The 18,087-nt window shown below is 47.0% G+C and overlaps 1 protein-coding gene across 1 annotated transcript in view; it reads left to right on the plus strand.

Annotated features, from left to right (window-relative positions):
• The window catches only part of CELSR2 (cadherin EGF LAG seven-pass G-type receptor 2), a 51,462-nt gene that overhangs the window by 20,018 nt on the left and 13,357 nt on the right, over positions 1-18,087 (plus strand). Inside the window, exons 3-13 of the mRNA XM_072644233.1 lie at positions 9,207-9,429; positions 10,740-10,855; positions 11,060-11,148; positions 13,140-13,297; positions 13,679-13,842; positions 13,980-14,105; positions 14,489-14,655; positions 14,964-15,260; positions 15,377-15,551; positions 15,716-15,857; positions 17,623-17,743. Of these exons, the coding sequence (XP_072500334.1) occupies positions 9,207-9,429; positions 10,740-10,855; positions 11,060-11,148; positions 13,140-13,297; positions 13,679-13,842; positions 13,980-14,105; positions 14,489-14,655; positions 14,964-15,260; positions 15,377-15,551; positions 15,716-15,857; positions 17,623-17,743 (1,778 nt within the window). The remainder of the gene's footprint in view (positions 1-9,206; positions 9,430-10,739; positions 10,856-11,059; positions 11,149-13,139; positions 13,298-13,678; positions 13,843-13,979; positions 14,106-14,488; positions 14,656-14,963; positions 15,261-15,376; positions 15,552-15,715; positions 15,858-17,622; positions 17,744-18,087) is intronic.

The raw sequence follows: 18,087 nt of genomic DNA on the forward strand, positions 1-18,087 counted from the left end.
TTGGCATCTCTGGAATAACATGAATAATAATAGCTTACCATTATGTAATGTTTTACATAACATCACTTTTATATTTTATATTTGATCATTATCCCCATTTTATAAGTGGGGAAATTAAGGCTGAGAGAGATTAAGTGACTCGCCCAGGGTGATGCAGCTGACTCCAAATCCAAGGCCTTTCTTATTCACTACACAACTAGCTACCTAGAAACTAATGCCTCTAGTAACATATATTCCTTGATCCTAGCCCTGCTCTCAGGAGCTATGTAGGACAGTTCCTACAAGCCTAATTCTTCTTTTCTATATAAAAAAGCCTACAAATATTTAAAGGCTTCATAGAGGAGCTAGAAGGCTAGATAGACAGAAAGAGATATTGGCAATGGGGAATTGCACCCTCTAAGCACCAGGTCTTTATTCCTTGAACTCTCCCTACCCCAACACTGTGCTTCTTTTCACTATCCGCCTCCCACAAGTGATCTCCCTAGACTTATATTTGTTGCTCATCCTCCTTCCCTACTCCAGAGAGTTGTAGAGACCTCATTGTATCTGCCTCCTAGTTCTGGTTCTGCTCCAAAGCAGAAGTAATTCAATTCTTCCTCCATATATCAAGCCTTTAAATATTTGAAGGCAACTATCATTTGTGTTGTAACTCTTTTCTTTAGGAGCAAATGTTCCTTCATATCCTTCAGATGAATGAAAAGGCATTTATTTATTAAACATTATCTTCACATGCCCTGAGTTTTTGAGGTTTTTCACCATCCTTGCCACTCTTCCTCAGGTATACTCTTGACTTACTAGCCCACTATAAGAATCTAGTGCTCAGAACAGGACCTTGGGTGTAGTCTAACTAAGGCAGAACACAGTGGGAGTGGCCTAGCCCCTCCATACTGTAGATACTATATAGCTCTTTTATTGAAACCTAACATTGCTTTAGCTTTTATGACTTCTCCATCCTCTTGCTGAGAGACATCATGACATAATAGCTAGAGAGCTAGCTTTGAAGTAATGAAGACGTGGATTCAAGTCTTGCCTCTGACACATCCTGATGGTATGACCTTGGGCAAGTCATCTTAATCTGAATGTCCCAGGCTACTTCCTAAGGCTATAAGGTGCAGAACAATTGGAGATTTACATTGATAGAAGAGGTTTCTTTACCAGAAGTTCACCATATAAATGATATTGCAGCTCTTCACCAAAAAAAAAAAATCCTCTTGCTCTGACCCCTACTGAATTTGTAGCCTACTCTAGATCCTGGAGTCTTTTTGCTTGCATTGTAACCCTGCCACATTTTCACTCTCTACTGATGCAGTTGATTATTTAACCTAAGTACAAGACTTTACATCTACCTCTGTTAATTTCATATCATTAGCTTTAGCCAACTATCCTTAGCTCACTGAGATGTTTTTAGATCCTGATTCTGTAATCTAACGCATTATCAATTCCTTCTAGCTTTGTGTCATCAGCGTATTTGACAAGCATAATATAAATGTGAACTCTCACATCAGCTGGACTTGGTCCAAGGACTGAGGACTATGGTGCTCCACCAGAAACTTTACTTTGGCTTGACATCAGTCCATTAGTAATCAACAACCATTCTCTGGGTTGGGTAACTGGGGCAGTTTTTAATCCATCTTGTTATCTTGTCCTCTAATCCTGTTGCTTTATTTTGCCTACAATAGCATTGAGAGAGATTTTTATTAGGTACCTTGCTGAAATCCAAATAATGCTAAGTGTCCATCAGATTTCACTGTCATAAAATTTCTCACATATTCCTCCTTCTCTCCTCTGACACTGCCAGCAGCCTGGTGCAGGCCCTCATCACCCCATTCCTAGACAGTTGGAGGAGCTGCTGCTGGGTCTCCCTGCCATAAATCTCCACTCTCCAGTCCAAAGTTCAAATCTGAACCTGTCACCTCAAGATCAAATATAAAATCTATGTTTGACGTTCAGAGTCCTCTATAACCTGCCCTCCCTCACCTTTCCAGTTGTCTTACAGCTTTAAACCTCAACACAAAATTCTGTAGTCCAGTAACTTCAGTCTCTTGGCTATTCCTCGAATGAGACTCCATCTCTAGACTCCAGGCCGTTTTATTGGTGACATCTGGCAAGCCTGGAACACTCTCCGTCCTCATCTCTGCCTCTTGGCTTCCTTCAGCTCCAGTTAAGATCCCACCTTCTACAAGAAGCCCTCCCCAGTTCCCCTTAATTCTAGTGCCTTTCCTTTGTTGATTATTTCCAATTTATGTTGTATCTTGTTTATGCATAGTTATTAGCATTTTGTTTCCCACTAGATTGAGCTCTTGGAGAGCAGAGGCCCTCTTTCGTCTTTCTTTGTCTCCCCAGGGCTTAGTACAGTACCTGGCACATAGTAGGCACTTAACAAATGCTTGTTGACTGGCTATGACACTCCAGTAATCTCTAAATCCTGTCAAATAAGAAAATTATATTTGTCATAGCTGGTTTTTAATGAACTCAGTGGCTTATAGTGATCACCTCTTTGCTCTTTAAATCTCCACAAACATTCCTTTTAATAAGCCAGTCCAGAATTCTACCTTCTTTACTTTACCATTTTGCTAGCCTCTTCTGCCAGCCTTCCTCTTTACTCTCAGATCAGCTCAATTGAGCTTGCATTTATTAGACTCCTGTTGTGTGCCAGGCATTGTGGGGATGCAGAGAAAGAAAGGAGAAGAAAGAAAAAAGAAAGAATTCCTGTCTTTAAGGAGTTTATATTCTAATCGAGGGAAGCACTATGTACACAAATGAACAAATGTGAAATCTATACAAAATGAATTCAGAAAGGGGGATATGGATGGAATGGGATGGGATGTCCCAGGAATAACCTCGGTCTGTCTTAGACATAGTGTGACAGGCAGATGTGACTAGGAGAGGTGGGGCCTGATTGTGAAGGACCTAAAGTCATGAGTAGAGAGGACTTGGTATTTTAGCCTAGGGGCATTGACTTGGAATATCATTTTGGCCACTGAGTAGAGAATAGATTGCAGTGAGGAAAGGCTGGTTTCAGGGAACCCAATTAGGAGGAAACCATCCTCTTCTCTATTTCCTTTCCCCCAACCAGCTCTTCCTCCCCAGAATTCCTGGGCTTCTCTCTCACTTTGTCCTTCTGCTCCCCCTCCCTACACACATCTGGTCACTCCTGCTTATTTTGTCGGGGTCATGTCTGGCAGGAAGGATCCCCAGATGAGGGGATGAAGAAGTAGCGTGGGAGTAGGGTAGCTCTGACAAGGGGGTGGGGTAGATAGCTCTGATGAACACAGGCCGTTAGAGCCCTTCTGACTCTCTAACCAGTCTTTTCACTCCCATCTTACCTGCCAAGTTCCTTTTCTACTGCAGGTGAAGAGGAAAAGAGGAAGGGAAGAAAGGGGTATATGAAGAGAGAAGAGGTGTGGTCTTTGTCCAGGAGGAGGAAGAGGAAGGGACTTGGGTGGGAGGACAACAGTTTCCATGGTAACTAGTTAGTCAGCAAGCACAGAATCTGAGAACTCATCTCTAGAATTTGGGCCTATTGGATTGGTTGGTTTAGGGGTTGGGGAGAAACAGGGAGGAGGATAGAATGAGGTGAGTAAGAGAATCAGGGATATGAGATAGGGACTAGGCCTATGATTTTATTAGACTTTAATTATATTCATGGCTCTTTTAAAACCAGGATAACCATAGTTTTCTATTAACAATCCAGCTCTAGCCTCTCAGGCCTCCAGCCCCAGAGCATCCTCTGACCCCACAAGGGCCTCAGTCTTGACTCCAGATGCCAAAAGAACCAGTGTAGATTCCCTGATTGTCCCTATCTCAGAACAGGGAACAGACTCAGATTATAGTTGGGTCCCATTCCCCTCCTCCACCTTCTGACTATTCCTAGTTAATCTGAGTGGGAAGCTGTGTGTGTGTTTTGCCTCCAGGGAGAGAACCTGGTCTTACAGTGCAACAATGACTGAAATTGAGGCAACTGAGAGGAGGAGGAGATACTGAGTTAGTATCCTCTTCTTCTGTCCAAAGAACCTTCATTGGTAGTCTTGCTGTCCAAGGGGCAGTGGTCCTCAGCTTCTGAAGCTTAGCACAGATGTAACCTGTGTTGGTGGGGTTTAAATTCCCAAATGAAATACATTTGGTACGTAGAACTATCTGGTAACATGAGAAGCTCTGAGGGAGCATTGGGGAGGGAAGGGGATAGAATACGGGAGCAATGTGGAGAGATACAGAGGAAAGGAGGGGATGGCCGAGCATTTGTTTGAAGGAAGAAGGATTATGGAGAGGATGGACCATAGAATTATAGGATCTAGAGCTTGAAAGGGCAAGAGAGATCTGTCATCTAGTGTGATTTCCCCATTTTGCATATGAAATAAGCCAGATTGCCTATGTTACCTGAAGGGTAATGGCCTCTAGTGGACAGTAATAATAATATTTATATCTCATATGTGTATACATATATTGCTTTCAGGTTTGGAAAGTTGACATAGATTTACTCTTTACAAATCAAATACTCTTTCCACTGTGTACGTATATGTTCACGTGTGTGTAGGGTCGAAAGGATTATGGAGGTAAGGGAGAAATATGTGTGGGGGTGATAGAGGATTGTGAAGGTGATGGAGTACTCTCTGTTTGGCCAGGGATGGGAGGTGGACCTGTGTCTAGTGAGAATTTTCCTGGATGGAGGAGATGATGTGTTTGTTGGTGGCAAGAATGGAATTAGAGAATAGGGAAAGATTGGAGATTATCATGGCTGGGGGGAATGACTTGGGAGACAGTCTGTATAGAAACTGAGATTAAGGGTGCATGTAGAGAAGTGGTTACCTCTTCATTAATGATGAATAAAAGGAGGAGAGAGTGGTTGTGATGTCCAAGGAAGGGGGAGATGGAGGCCTGAGGAAAAGAGGTTTGGTTCCTCCTCCATGGGGAGTGGGAATTGAGGAGGGAAGGATTGCTCTGCTGTGATGAAGACTCAGATGAGATTAGAAAAACATGAATTTATAGTGAGTCAGTCTGCTGACTTGAGTGATTTCTCCTAGCTTTGTAAGTCCACTAAAATCACAAAGGTTTCTTTTTTTCAGGTAAACCCCTGAGTAGCTACACCTTATATTTTTTATTTGTGAAGTTGATTTTTTGGACCTAGTTTTCATACCAAATTGAGTGTGCATGTTATTCACTCCTTAAGCCAGATGTGATGAGTAAGCTTCACTTTTTCCCTCTCACCTCCCCCCCTTTCCCCTCCATTGAAAAAGTTTTTTCTTGCCTCTTTTATGAGAGATAATTTGCCCCATTGCATTTCTCCCTTTTTACTCCCATTGTACTCCTCTCTTACCCTTTAATTTTATTTTTTTTAGATATCATCCCTTCCTATTCAACTCACCCTGTGCCCTCTGTCTATATGTATATAATCCCTCCAACTACCAAAATACTGAGAAAAGTCTCAAGTTACAAATATGATCTTTCCATGTAGGAATGTAAACAGTTCAACTTTAGCAAGTCCCTTATGATTTCTGTTTCCTGTTTACCATTTCATGCTTCTCTTGACTCTTGCATTTGAAAGTCAGACCTATTCAGGTCTGTCATTTTCATCAAGAATGCTTGAAAGTCCTCTATTTCATTGAATGACCATTTTTCCCCCTGAAATATAATACTCAGTTTTGCTGATTAGGTGATTCTTGGTTTTCATTCTAACTCCTTTTACTTCTGGAATATCATATTCCAAGCCCTTTGATCTCTTAATGTAGGAGCTGCTGGATCTAGTGTTATCCGAAGTATATTTCCACAATACTCGGAATTGCTTCTTTCTGTCTGCTTACAATATTTTCTCCTTGACCTGGGAGCTCTGGAATTTAGCTACAATATTCCTAGGAGTTTTTCTTTTCGGATTTCTTTCAGAAGGTGATCAGTGGATTCTTTCAATATTTATTTTACCCTCTGGTTCTAGAATATCAGTGTAGTTTTCCTTGATAATTTCATGAAAGATGATGTCTGGGCTCTTTTTTTGATTATGGCTTTCAGGTAGTCCCATAATTTTTAAATTGTCTCTCCTGGATCTATTTTCCAGGTCAGTTGTTTTTCCAGTGAGATGTTTGCCATTGTCTGCTATTTTTCATTCCTTTGTTTTTGTTTTATAATTTCTTGATTTTTCCTAAAGTCAGTAGCTTCCATCTGCTCCATTCTAATCTATAAGGAATTATTTCCTTCAGTGAGCTTTTGGATCTCCTTTTCCGTCTGGCCAGTTCTGCTTTTTAGGGCATTCTTCTCCTCATTGGCTTTCTGGATCTCTTTTGCCATTTGGGTTAGTCTGGTTTTTTTTTTAAAGTGTTATTTTTTTCAGTATTTTTTTGGGTCTTCTTTAGCAAGCAGTTGACTCGTTTTCATGATTTTCCTGCATCATTCTCATTTCTCTCCCCAATTTTTGCTCTACTTCTCTTACTTGATTTTCAAAATCCTTTTTGAGCTCTTCTATGGCCTGAGACCATTGCATATTTTTCTTGGAGGCTTTGGATGGAGGAGCTTTGACTTTGTTGTCTTCTGTTTGCATGCTTTGGTCTTCCTTGTCACCAAAGTAAGATTCCGTAGTCTGATTCGTTTTCTGGTTTTTTGTTCATTTCCCCAGCCATTTACTTGATTTTTGAGCTCTTTGTCAAGGTAATTCTCTGCTTCCAGTGGCCGGGGGGGATATACTGTCAGCTGCTTGAGCCCCCCACAATCTGTGGACTCAGAGCTCCAGAAAAGTGCCTGCAGTTGCCCCTGCTGCTGCTGTGGCTGCTACAGGTTCCTCCGCCCCCTCCCCCTCAGCTGCCCTGGGGCTGGGGCCAGACCACTTCACTCTTCACACTGGTCCCACAGGCTTTTCCCACTGACCTTCCAATTTATCCTCAGCTTTTTGGGGCCATGAAGTCTGGAAACCAACACAGGTGTGAGAGATTCAGTCCACCCCCCCGCAAGAGCTGCTCAGGTCCCCTTTGTGCACTTGTGGCCCATACTGGACTGCACCCTCCCCCCCACCATGGCACAATAGATACTTCCCTGCTACCATCCAGGCTGTCTTGGACTGGAGATTTGTTTCACTCCATCATTCTGTGGGTTCTGCAGCTCCAGAATTTGTTTAGAGCCATTTTTTTTTTTTTACAGGTATTTGGTTGGGTTTGGGGGCAGTGCTCTAGAAAGTGCGTGCTGTTACTCTGCCATCTTGGCTCCGCCTATGTGTAAGTCTTGTTAGGCGTCACCCCAGTGTTCTGGGCTGTGTGTGAGGTACCTCTCCTCCGGGAAGCTCTCTCATACTGAAATTTGCAAGGGAAGATATCAACCTGCATTGGCAGAGTATTTCCTCACTGGAGAATGCCCTGTGCCTATCATATTCAGTGTTTAGTCTTCATCCTTATTAGATTTGACCCAACATTCTAGTCTATTAGGATCTTTTTTTTCCTCCTGACTCTGCCATCTACCTTCATAGCCCTTCTGAGTAGCTTTGAATTATCAGCAGACTTAGTCACGATGCCATCTCTGCATTTTTCCAAAACTTTGGAAAGCATATTCAGTGGTACCGGGTTGAGGGCAGAATCTTGGGGCTTTCCGCTAGCAGTGTGCCTCCTGCTTACCTTGGATGTTAGTTACTACTGTTTGGGCCAGGCCATTCAGTCACTTTCACGTCCATCTACCTGCACTGTTAGCTGACTGGAGCCTTCCTGCTAGGTGAAAGGAACACACCAGAGAAGTTATCCCAGATGCTGCCTGGGATGACTGGGAGGACATCTCCTGCCTTTGTTACTTCTTCAGGAATCCTTAGCTTCCTCCAAGGCCCACCTCAGCTGCCACGTCCTCTGCAAAACCTTTCCATATTCTCCTGGTTGGTCTTCTCTCCTTGCTCAGACCTATACTGTGACAAACCCTGGGGATACAAAGAATGTATCCCTTGGATACAGTCCCTGCCCACAAGAAGCTGATCATTTGAATGGGAGAGACCCCCTGCAAACATGCAAAAAACTATGTGCATACAAGACCTGTACAACATCAGTGGGTGGTAGTCTCAGAGGGCATGCACTAGAATTGGGGAGACTGTGAAGGACCTTGGCTGAGTGTGGGAATCTCAAGGGCAGCCATGCAGCAGAGGGAAGGAGGGAAAGGCTTCCAGGCATGGGGGAGGGCATGTATGAAGGGCATTTGTGAGGAGCTTCAAGCAGGCCAGTGTTACTGGAACTCAGATTGTATGGAGGGCAGTAAAGTATAACCTGGAAGGTAGAAGGGGCCAGAATGTTAAGGGATTTAAATAAAGCACCAAATAGCATTTTGTATTGGATCCTGAAGGCAATAGGGAGCCACTGGAGGTTAGTGAGTTGGAGGGTGACATGGTTACATTGACGCTGTAGGAAGATTCCTGAGGTATCTGAGTGAGGATGGTCTGCAGTGGGGGGAGACATAAGGAGAGCAACCAATGAGAAGCCTGTTACAGTAGTCCAGAAGAGCTGATGGAAACTTGCACTGCGCTGTGCTGACTTCTCTGCAGACATTCTGCTAGCTTACTTCTAAGCTCTTTGAGGCTGCAGTCTATTTCCTTTCAGTCTTCATAGTGACCATCATATACTGAGAGCTTAACAGATGCTGGATCAGATTGAATGGGACACCTGTTAGGAAGTTATTACAGTACTAAAAGCCTGAATTGGGATTGTGGCAGACGGGATGGAGGGGACGGCCTCAGGAGACATTTCAGAAATGGAATGGTCAGGGTTTGATAACTGGTTGGACTTGAGACGTGAGGGAGGGTCAGACATGACAGAACAGTGCCAGCACAGGCCATATAGGGAGTGCTGGAGGTGTGAAGGTGGGAGTTACAAGATTGAGGGTTTTTCTGGACAGTCTGTGATGGGGCTTAGGGGATTAGGAAGGTGGAGAGCAGTGGAGTGGGGGGTATAAAGTTGAGGAGAGTGAAGGGATGGGGGATCAGGGAAAAGAGGGGGTGGTGTATGTGTCTATAAGTTTGAGGATTGTGGCAGGGGTGGGATATGTATGGGGATTTGGAGGGAGATACTGTGTAAGAGAACAGAGTAAGTGGGATTTGGGCCATGGGCTGTTGGGAGGAAGATGTTGGAAGGATGGAAACCCAGGTCTTATCGAGGTTTTCCTTGTATCCTTGTGCATATCTGAGATGTGGGGTGGTGGTATCCTGGGGTCAGCGGCTGGGCTGCTGTGGCTGCTCACTCCTACCTTTCCCATTGTTGCAGGTGAGCACTGTGAGGTGAGTGCGCGTTCGGGCCGCTGCGCTCCTGGAGTCTGCAGGAATGGGGGCACCTGCGTCAACTTGTTGGTTGGTGGTTTTAAATGTGACTGCCCATCGGGTGACTATGAGAAGCCTTACTGCCAAGTGACCACACGCAGCTTCCCAGCTCGATCCTTCCTCACCCTCCGAGGACTTCGGCAGCGTTTCCATTTCACCCTGGCCCTCACGTGAGTGACAGTGGGGAGAGGGGCAGCCCCAGAGGAACGGCGAGAAGAGTCCAAACTAGGAACTTAGAGACACCAGGCAGTGTTTGAAAATTGTATAGCTTTCCCTCATTCTTAGCCACAAGTTTAAAACTCATGCCCCATCCTACCATGTTTCTGAGAGGCAATGTGGCACAGTGGATAGTGCTGGACTTTATATCCCACCTCTGACATTAACTAGCTGTATGACCTTGGGCAGATCACTTAATTTCTCTTGGACTCAATTTCCTCAACTCTAAAATGGAGATAATCTCAGGACTCTTGTAAGAACCTGGGATGATCTATATAAAGCACTGTGGAAGCTTCATGGTGCTGTTTAAGTGCGAGCTGTTGCTGTTAATGTTATTACTGTCCATTAGAGGCTGTAACCCTTTTCTGTAACACATGGAACTTGGCTTAGCACAAAATGAGTATGTGCCATGAATAGCACATGAAAAGCATGTATATTTATAAGAATGGAGACGTGGAGATTTGTAGTCTCATTGGTCTAAGAAATTCCATCTACCCTCCATCCTCAGCACCTTCTCTCTAGTTATCATCTTTGAGAGTTTCCCAGAGCACTGAGCAGTTGGGACTTGCCTCAGTCACATGGGCAAGATGGGTCAGAGGTGGGGCTTTAAATCAGATTTCCCTGGCTGTACAGTCAACTCTCCACTGCCTGTCCTATACATTTATAATGTACCTATAATTACACATAAACACATGAATTTACAAAAAGCAGTTTTAAAAATATTCCTTGTTTTGGTCTGTGAATGTTGAGCTGTTTACTTTTCTTGGTCTTGGTTCCGACCTGGAGCAATAGAACAAGAATTCTCTGTGACATTAGCTTCCCATGAGTTTTCACATATAATCTCCACAACAACCCTGTCAGGTAGGCAGGGAGGTTGGTGGGATCCCTGTTTTACTTATGACTAACCTGGGACCTTAGGATGTGCCATGATTATCAAACAAGTCATTGGCAGAGCTAAGCCTAGAAGCCAAGTCTCCTGTGTTTTCACCTAGTCCAAGTTCATATCGAATCCTCTTCTGTTGCCTGTTTTCCCTAAGAAGTCCCCAGAAGAGAGGAGGCCTTTCCTTGGGATAGAGGGCTGCCTCCTGGTTCTTTGAATGAATTCACTCCCTTCCCATGCCTCTGCTCCCATAGTCCTCAACCCTGACAACTTAGATGGGCCTGTTGTCTGGGCAGGCCTGCTGCCTCTCACCCCTGCTCACCTGAGGGTTCATTCTCTATAACATCTTGCATATTTCTTACCCTCTCCCTACCCCCCAAACAGGTTTGCCACAAAGGAGAGGGATGGGCTTCTTCTGTACAATGGGCGCTTCAATGAAAAGCATGACTTTGTGGCCCTTGAAGTGATTCAGGAGCAGGTCCAACTTACCTTCTCTGCAGGTGTGCCGCCATCCCTGGCCCTCCTCTACCTTTGTCTGTCTTTCCTTGCCTTCTGCTGTCTCTCCAGACCTTGTTCATACTTAGCCTTGCTTACCCCTCCTAAGGACAGCGTGTTATTCTAAAGTGCACCCCTTCCTCCCCAGACCTCCTATTTCACTGGTAGCTCACGCAGGGCCCTGCATCACTTTGTCTTTCTTTTGCCAGGGGAGTCAACCACCACTGTGTCTCCTTTCATACCTGGAGGCGTCAGTGATGGCCAGTGGCATACCGTCCAGTTGCAGTACTACAATAAGGTGAGGCTTGTCTGGACACTTTCGGCAGCAGAGTCCTGTCCAAGGAGACTGGGCTCCTCTTGAACTAAGGAAGAGAAACCTTACGGGGGGTCATGATGGCCTTCAGAGATATGAAGGGTTGTCATGGGGAAGGGGATCTGATTTGTTGTGTTTGGCTCCCAGGGGCAAAACTGTGACCCATAAGTCATCCCTGCAGAGAGGTAGAGGTCAGCTCCTTGTTTGACAGTCAGGGCTTTTGGCCACTGAAGTTTTTGGTGTGACAGTGTGACTAGAGTGTTTGGTGCCACGCATGGCAGCAGAGATGACTTCAGCACTGGAATATTCTACCTAAGCCACATGACCTTGGGAAAGTCCTGTCACTTCTCAGTTACTCCAGGCAGTTTTCTTCCGATTATCTTTTGCCACCCAGCTGCTGATGTACTTTGGAAGAGGGAATGTCCTTACCAGGGTTCCTCTACACTTCTGAACAAACAGAATAAATGAGAGCTGTCCCAAAGGAAGATATGCTTTCTTGGGAAGTGGTGGGGAGGAAGCTGAAAGACTCCTTGTTGGGGAAGGTATGGGGTTGGACTAGATCTGGGTCTTCCATCTGGGGTCCATGAATGTGAGTGGCAGACATGATTCTAAGCAGAGCTCCATGAGTTTCACCAGTCTGCCACAAAAGTTCGCAATACACACAGAAATGTGTGTCACAACATGAAATTCGTGGACAAGGGAACTCGAAAGTCTGAACCTTTCAGAATCTTACTTTTATTGGTATCTTTTCTTTTTTACATCACTTTTATTTCTGAATACATCCTTCCTCCCCCCACTTACTCACGAAGTTGTCTCTTATAATAAAGATAAGTAGAAAAAGGCCAAAGTCATTCAGCAAAATCAGTCAGCATGAGAGCTGGACCTAATGGTCTGTAGCCATGATGCACCACGCCGTCACCCCCCATCCCCCTCTGCAGAGACTCAGATATTCTGGGAGGCCAGGGCTGGTCTTTGTAAGTACACACACCGCAAGCAGTGGCCATGGTTGAGTCTGTGTTATGGTCATTGGACGAATTCTTTCCTGGGTGCTATAGACTTGACTTTGCATCACATCCCAGGCCCTCCCCTGCTTCTCTGCATTCTTCCTAGTCTTAGTGCTGGTCTTTGTGTGGCATTTTTTGTCCAGTAGTTCCCCAGTGGATGGTCATCTGATATGTTTCTGCAAAAAGTGATGCTCTGTTTTGGTGTACTTGAGCATATACGCTTTATCATTGTTGTCCTTCTGGGAAATGCCTAGCAATGAGATGTTTGGGTGCGAGAGCATGGACGTTTAGTCACTTTCTTAGCCTGGTTCCAAATTGCTTTCCAGAATGTTCAAGCCAGTCCCTAGCTCCACCAGCCACGTATTCATCAACCTGTCCTGTCAGCTTCACTAGTTTGCTCTGCATGAGGTGAAACCTCAGTTCTTTAACCAACTATTATAAGTTTTGTGCTATGGCTGTGGTGCTTAGCTATGAGGTCATAAAGACAAAAACACAAGGGATAGACACTGCCCTCAAGGCCCTTGCATTCTTCTGAGGTCCTGGGAAATGGAGCAGCTAGGCTGCATAGTGGATAGAGAGAGCTCTGGAATTCAGGGAGTCCTGAGGTTCAGATCCTGCTTCAGTGAGACACTGAGCTGTTATGACGCTGAACCTCCTTTTCTTTGGTAAAGTGAGGATAATAGTACCCATCTGACAGGGTTGTTGTAAGATAAAATATGTTAAATACTTTACAGACTTACATAAATGCTAACTCTAAGTGGGCCAACCTTCCTCCAAGGGTCATTTGTGTTTGACCCGGCTATGCCTGTCACCTCCTGCCATCTCTGTCCTCATCACCTGTAGCATCCCCTTGATGGTGCTAAGAGAGAACATAGTGAATGGATAAAGGGTTTGTGTGTGCCTGGGTATTGAGGTGTCTGGCCATGCCAGGTTGCACCCCCACCCTGAGCCTGACCCCTTTCTCTTCTATAGCCACTGCTGGGGCGCTCAGGACTCCCACAAGGCCCCTCTGAACTGAAAGTAGCCGTGGTGACAGTGGATGACTGTGATCCTGGTGTGGCACTGCGCTTTGGAGCCGTGCTGGGGAACTACTCCTGTGCAGCTCAGGGCACCCAGGCTGGCAGCAAGAAGTGAGAGGGTTGGGAGGCAGGGGCTGGGTGCCAGAGGGTTGGGCATGTTTTTCCCATTTTCCCCTCTTCCCTGCCAGTCATGCTGAGCCTCAGGTAGGAGACATGGGGGGGTTGCAGAGAGGAGATGAGCAGGAAAGGAAATAAATCCAAGAGCAAAAGACTTAGGTTAGAGGATAGTAGAGGATTTCTGGGTGCAGGTCAGGGCACTTGGACCAATTATGGATGTTACCATTTGCTCATCCCCATCACCAGCCCTGTCCAGGGTCTGCCAATTGCCCCTTCTGGAACCTGCACTCAGATCAGCTAGAGGTCAGCACCTAGGGAGGTTCAAGTGTCCTCTCCTCCTCCCTTACTTCTACCCTTTGGTGATGTCTGGACCAGGTCCCTGGATCTGACAGGTCCCCTGTTGCTAGGAGGGGTCCCTGACCTGCCTGAGAGCTTTCCCATCCGCACCCGCCACTTTGTGGGCTGTATGCGAAATCTGCAGGTGGATAGCCGGCGTGTGGACATGGCTGACTTCATTGCCAACAATGGCACTGTGCCTGGTATGAAAGGACAGGAGTCCCAGGAGTGGGGAGGTCTTGGGGGAGGGGTGGCACAGCAGAAGGAGTGTCAGCTACTCTCTGCTCAGTCTGGAGCTTCCCCAGCACTAGAACCCCCCTGAGACCCTCTCCTCTTCCAGGGTGCCCGGCCAAGAAGAATGTATGTGACAGCAACACCTGCCACAATGGGGGCACCTGTGTCAACCAGTGGGATACTTTTAGCTGCGAGTGCCCTCTGGGCTATGGTGGCAAGAGCTGTGCCCAGGGTAAGCTGGTGAGCTAGGTTGAGCACAGGGCAGGCTTCACTCACTCTGACCTGCTCCTCCTCCATGCTTGGGAGTCGGGATGTCTCAGACAGAGTGAGTCTGTCTGTGGGTGGAAAAGCTTGCCTGGGCGAAGCTGCCCTGGGGTGGGCAGCAGAAGAGACAATGGACCCAGTCAGACTATGGGTCTGAGCTTGGCTCCCAGGGTGTGGCGGGAGGAGTATTGTGGGGCTGGGATTGGGGATGAGCAAGTAGAGCAGGCATCTGCCCCCCATGGGCAGCTGTGCCCTACAATCCCCTCCCCAGGGCAGAAAAGTTCCCCAATTGCTTTAACCATTTCTTCCCCCAATTCTCCACCTGTTATCCCATTTCCTTGACTTCTCCAGAGATGGCAAATCCTCAGCGCTTCCTGGGTAGGAGCCTAATGGCCTGGCATGGCTTGGCTCTTCCCATCACCCAGTCCTGGCACCTTAGCCTCATGTTCCGTACCCGCCAAGCAGATGGTGTTCTACTGCAGGGGATCACCAGAGGGCACAGTACCATCACCCTACAGGTGGAAATTCAGGGTGGAATTGGGAATGGGTTGGAATAGAGAAGGAAGGATTGATCCCTAGGGTAAAAGCTGGGACAGGGCATTTGGATCAGAAATGGGATAGATACCTAGGAAGGGCCTTCTCTTCTTTGGGATGAACAACAGTGCCATCTGCTGAGCACATGCATTACAGCACCCTGTGCTCTTTCCATAGGTTGACTGGAAGGGGGTGAGTGGGTCCTGTAACCAGTAGCATCAGAATTGAGAACGGGCAAGGTAGAAAAGCAGTTCCCAGACATTTTATCTTCTCTGCTTTCTGCCTGCCCCAGATGAGAGAGGGCCATGTCATGCTGAGTGTGGAGGGTACTGGTGTCCAGACATCCTCTCTTCGCCTGGAGCCAGGCAGAGCTAATGATGGGGACTGGCACCACGTGCAGCTTGTGCTTGGAGTCAGTGGAGGTGCCCGAGAGCCTGGCCATGCCGTCCTATCATTTGACTATGGGCAGCAACAGGCAGAAGGCAACCTGGGTCCTCGGCTGCATGGATTACACCTCACAAATGTCAGTGTGGGTGGTGCTGTGGGACCTGGCGGAGCTGTGGCCCAGGGCTTCCGGGGTTGCATGCAGGTAAGCATCAAGGAGGGAGATGGAGAGACTGCCTTTTCTCCTGTTAGCCTGCTCACTCAAATTGACCCTATCTTCCCCGCTCTGAGGGATGTAAATACTGCCTCCACTCCCCACAGGGTGTGCGAGTGGGTGAGACTGTAGATGGTTCCAGCAGCCTTGATCCCAGCAGAGCAGAACGTGCCAATGTCGAGCAGGGCTGTAGCCTCCCTGATCCTTGTGACTCCAACCCCTGCCCACCTAACAGCTACTGCAGTGATGACTGGGACAGCTACTCCTGCAGCTGTGACCCTGGTACTGAACGGGGCAGGGGGGCGGTTTGAATAGATGGGTGGTCAGCCACCATGAGGAATAGGGGACCGTGGAGAGAAGGAGGATGGGATGTTAGGGGAAGATGAGGTGAGCAGAGAAATGAGACCAAAAGGACCAAGCCCTGATGGCTTAGTCTCTGACCTCAGGTTACTACGGTGATAGCTGTGCCAACGTCTGTACCCTGAACCCCTGTGAGCACCAGTCCGTATGTACCCGTAAACCCAGTGCCCCTCATGGCTACACTTGCGAGTGTCCCCACAACTACTTTGGGCCATACTGTGAGACCAGGTACGTGGCCTTGGGTTGGGGCAAGGGTGAGGGGTGGGTGCCCAGAGCATTGATAGTCTTCATGGGAGACTGGAATGTTAGAGAGCATTTCCAGTTGAGTGTGGGATTTGCCAGATGGCCTCAGAAGTCCTTGTTCATTCTTCTACATGAGTGGCCACATGTGGCCAAGAAACCTATCCTTGCCCTAAGATGAATGTAATTAAATAATTACTGACTGTACAAGCTAGAGTCCACCTGGAGTCGTAGACAGAGAGGCAGCCTCAGAGTGAGCAAGGCCTGGGAGCCATCTGACATTGAGGACCTCTCAGGTGCAGGTCTGCATTGGTAAGAGGGAGTATCTTCATCAGGAATTCCTCATACCAGGGAAACCAGGTTTCTTTGGAATTGAATTCTTTGGAATATGCCAGACACTCTGTTAGGTGCTGGGAATGAAAGGGCAAAAATGAGAGGTAGCCCTGTGGCACAGTGGAGAGAATACTCAGCCTGGAGTCAGGAAGAGCCAAATTCAAATTTTGCCTCATCACTCAGAAAGCTGTGTGACCTTGGGCAAGTCACTTAACTTTTTCAGTCTTGGTCTTGTCATCTATAAGATGGGGATAATAATAACATTGACTTCACTGAGTTGTTACAAGGGTCAAACACGTCGTGTAAAGTGCCTCGCAAAGCTTAAAGTCCTATAAACATTAATATTATCATACAACTATATCATGTTATCATGTTATTTTTCAAGGAGCTTAGTACCTGGAGAGGGGAGATAAGGAATAACTTCATTGGGAACCCCCAAGAATGTGTTCGTTGTTTATTTGTGCCAGGCACTGTGCTAAAGCTCTAGAAATATGAAGAGTGAAAAATACCGTCCCTGTCCTCAAGGCGCTTCACTTTTTTAGGGAAATGTGTGTAAATAATGACATAGATCCAAGGCCCCCACAGAACCTTGAGGCTGTTGCCGGGGCACAGGGCCAAACCTCCTGCAGAAGGCAGGATTTGAGTCTTGAAGGAGCCTAGGAAACACAGATACAGAAGTGAAAGAGGAGGGCCCCCCAAGTCAGAGGCATGCAGAAAGGTGACTGGTGTTGTGTGTGGCCAGATCAAAATGTGGGGGGTTGGCAAGGAAGAACAAGAAGGGCTTGGGTTGTGAAAAGCTGGGCAGGCCAAACTGAGGTTCACTATTGGGGCCTGGAGGTAACAGAGGGCTCCTATGGTCTTAGGGGGAAGGAGGTAGGACTAGGCAGATCTAGGCTTTGGTCAGATCTTCAAGGCAGGGAAGCCAGTTAGGAGGCTGTTACAATAGTCCAGGCCAGCCTGAACTAGGTAGTGGCCACGAGTGGAGAGGAAGGGATGCGTAGGACAGATGTTTGAAGGAGAGAGGACAGGGTTGACAATGGATGGGAAATGTGGGATGAGTGAGACGGAGGGGCATCAGAGCCCAACCTCAAAGGAATTTCCAGACTTGGAGGTGAGGAGGGTGTGTATTCCAGGCTTCTATGTTTTTCACACTGTATATTTAATCTCTATATCATATTGTGTCACAGATTTACAGATTTAGAGCTGGGAAGGTCCTCTGAGGCCATCTAGTAGCTCCCTCCATGGCGTGGAAGCCAGAGTGGGGAAGGGACTTTATTCAGGTCACACAGGGTAGTAAGTATCAGAGGCAGTTTGAATCCAGGTGATCTGACTACTGAGCCAGTACTCTTTTCCACCATGCCATGTCACTGTAAATGGTGTAGGATTGCCCCTTATGTCTGTGGCTGGCCTTTCTCTGCAGGATTGACCAGCCGTGCCCTCGAGGCTGGTGGGGACATCCCATGTGTGGCCCATGCAACTGTGACATCAGCCAAGGCTTCGACCCCGACTGTAACAAGACAAGTGGAGAATGCCGTTGCAAGGTCACTAACACTGGCTGGCCTGTCCAGGCTAATCTTCAGACCTATCTGACCCTCCCCCTGCCCAAAGGGCCTACCCCCTACCTCCTACCCCTGCCAAGGGGCCACTCACTGCCCACCCAGGTCCTTAGCTGCTTCTTTAAGGCCATAGAGGAAGAATGCTGGATGAGAGGAATGTTGGGCAAAAGGATAGGGGAGGAAATAAGAGGGACTTCCATTCAGATGTGTGCCCTTCATTGTGCCTCCTGGGCTAGAATTCTGCCCTGAAGGTCCATACCTGAAAGGTCATGGAGAGAGGGACAGTGGGAAGACATGGCTGGGTCTGGTGCTTCCCTTATTATCTCCCT

The sequence above is a fragment of the Notamacropus eugenii genome, chromosome 2 (assembly GCF_028372415.1).
Source record: "Notamacropus eugenii isolate mMacEug1 chromosome 2, mMacEug1.pri_v2, whole genome shotgun sequence".
Lineage (NCBI taxonomy): Eukaryota > Metazoa > Chordata > Mammalia > Diprotodontia > Macropodidae > Notamacropus > Notamacropus eugenii.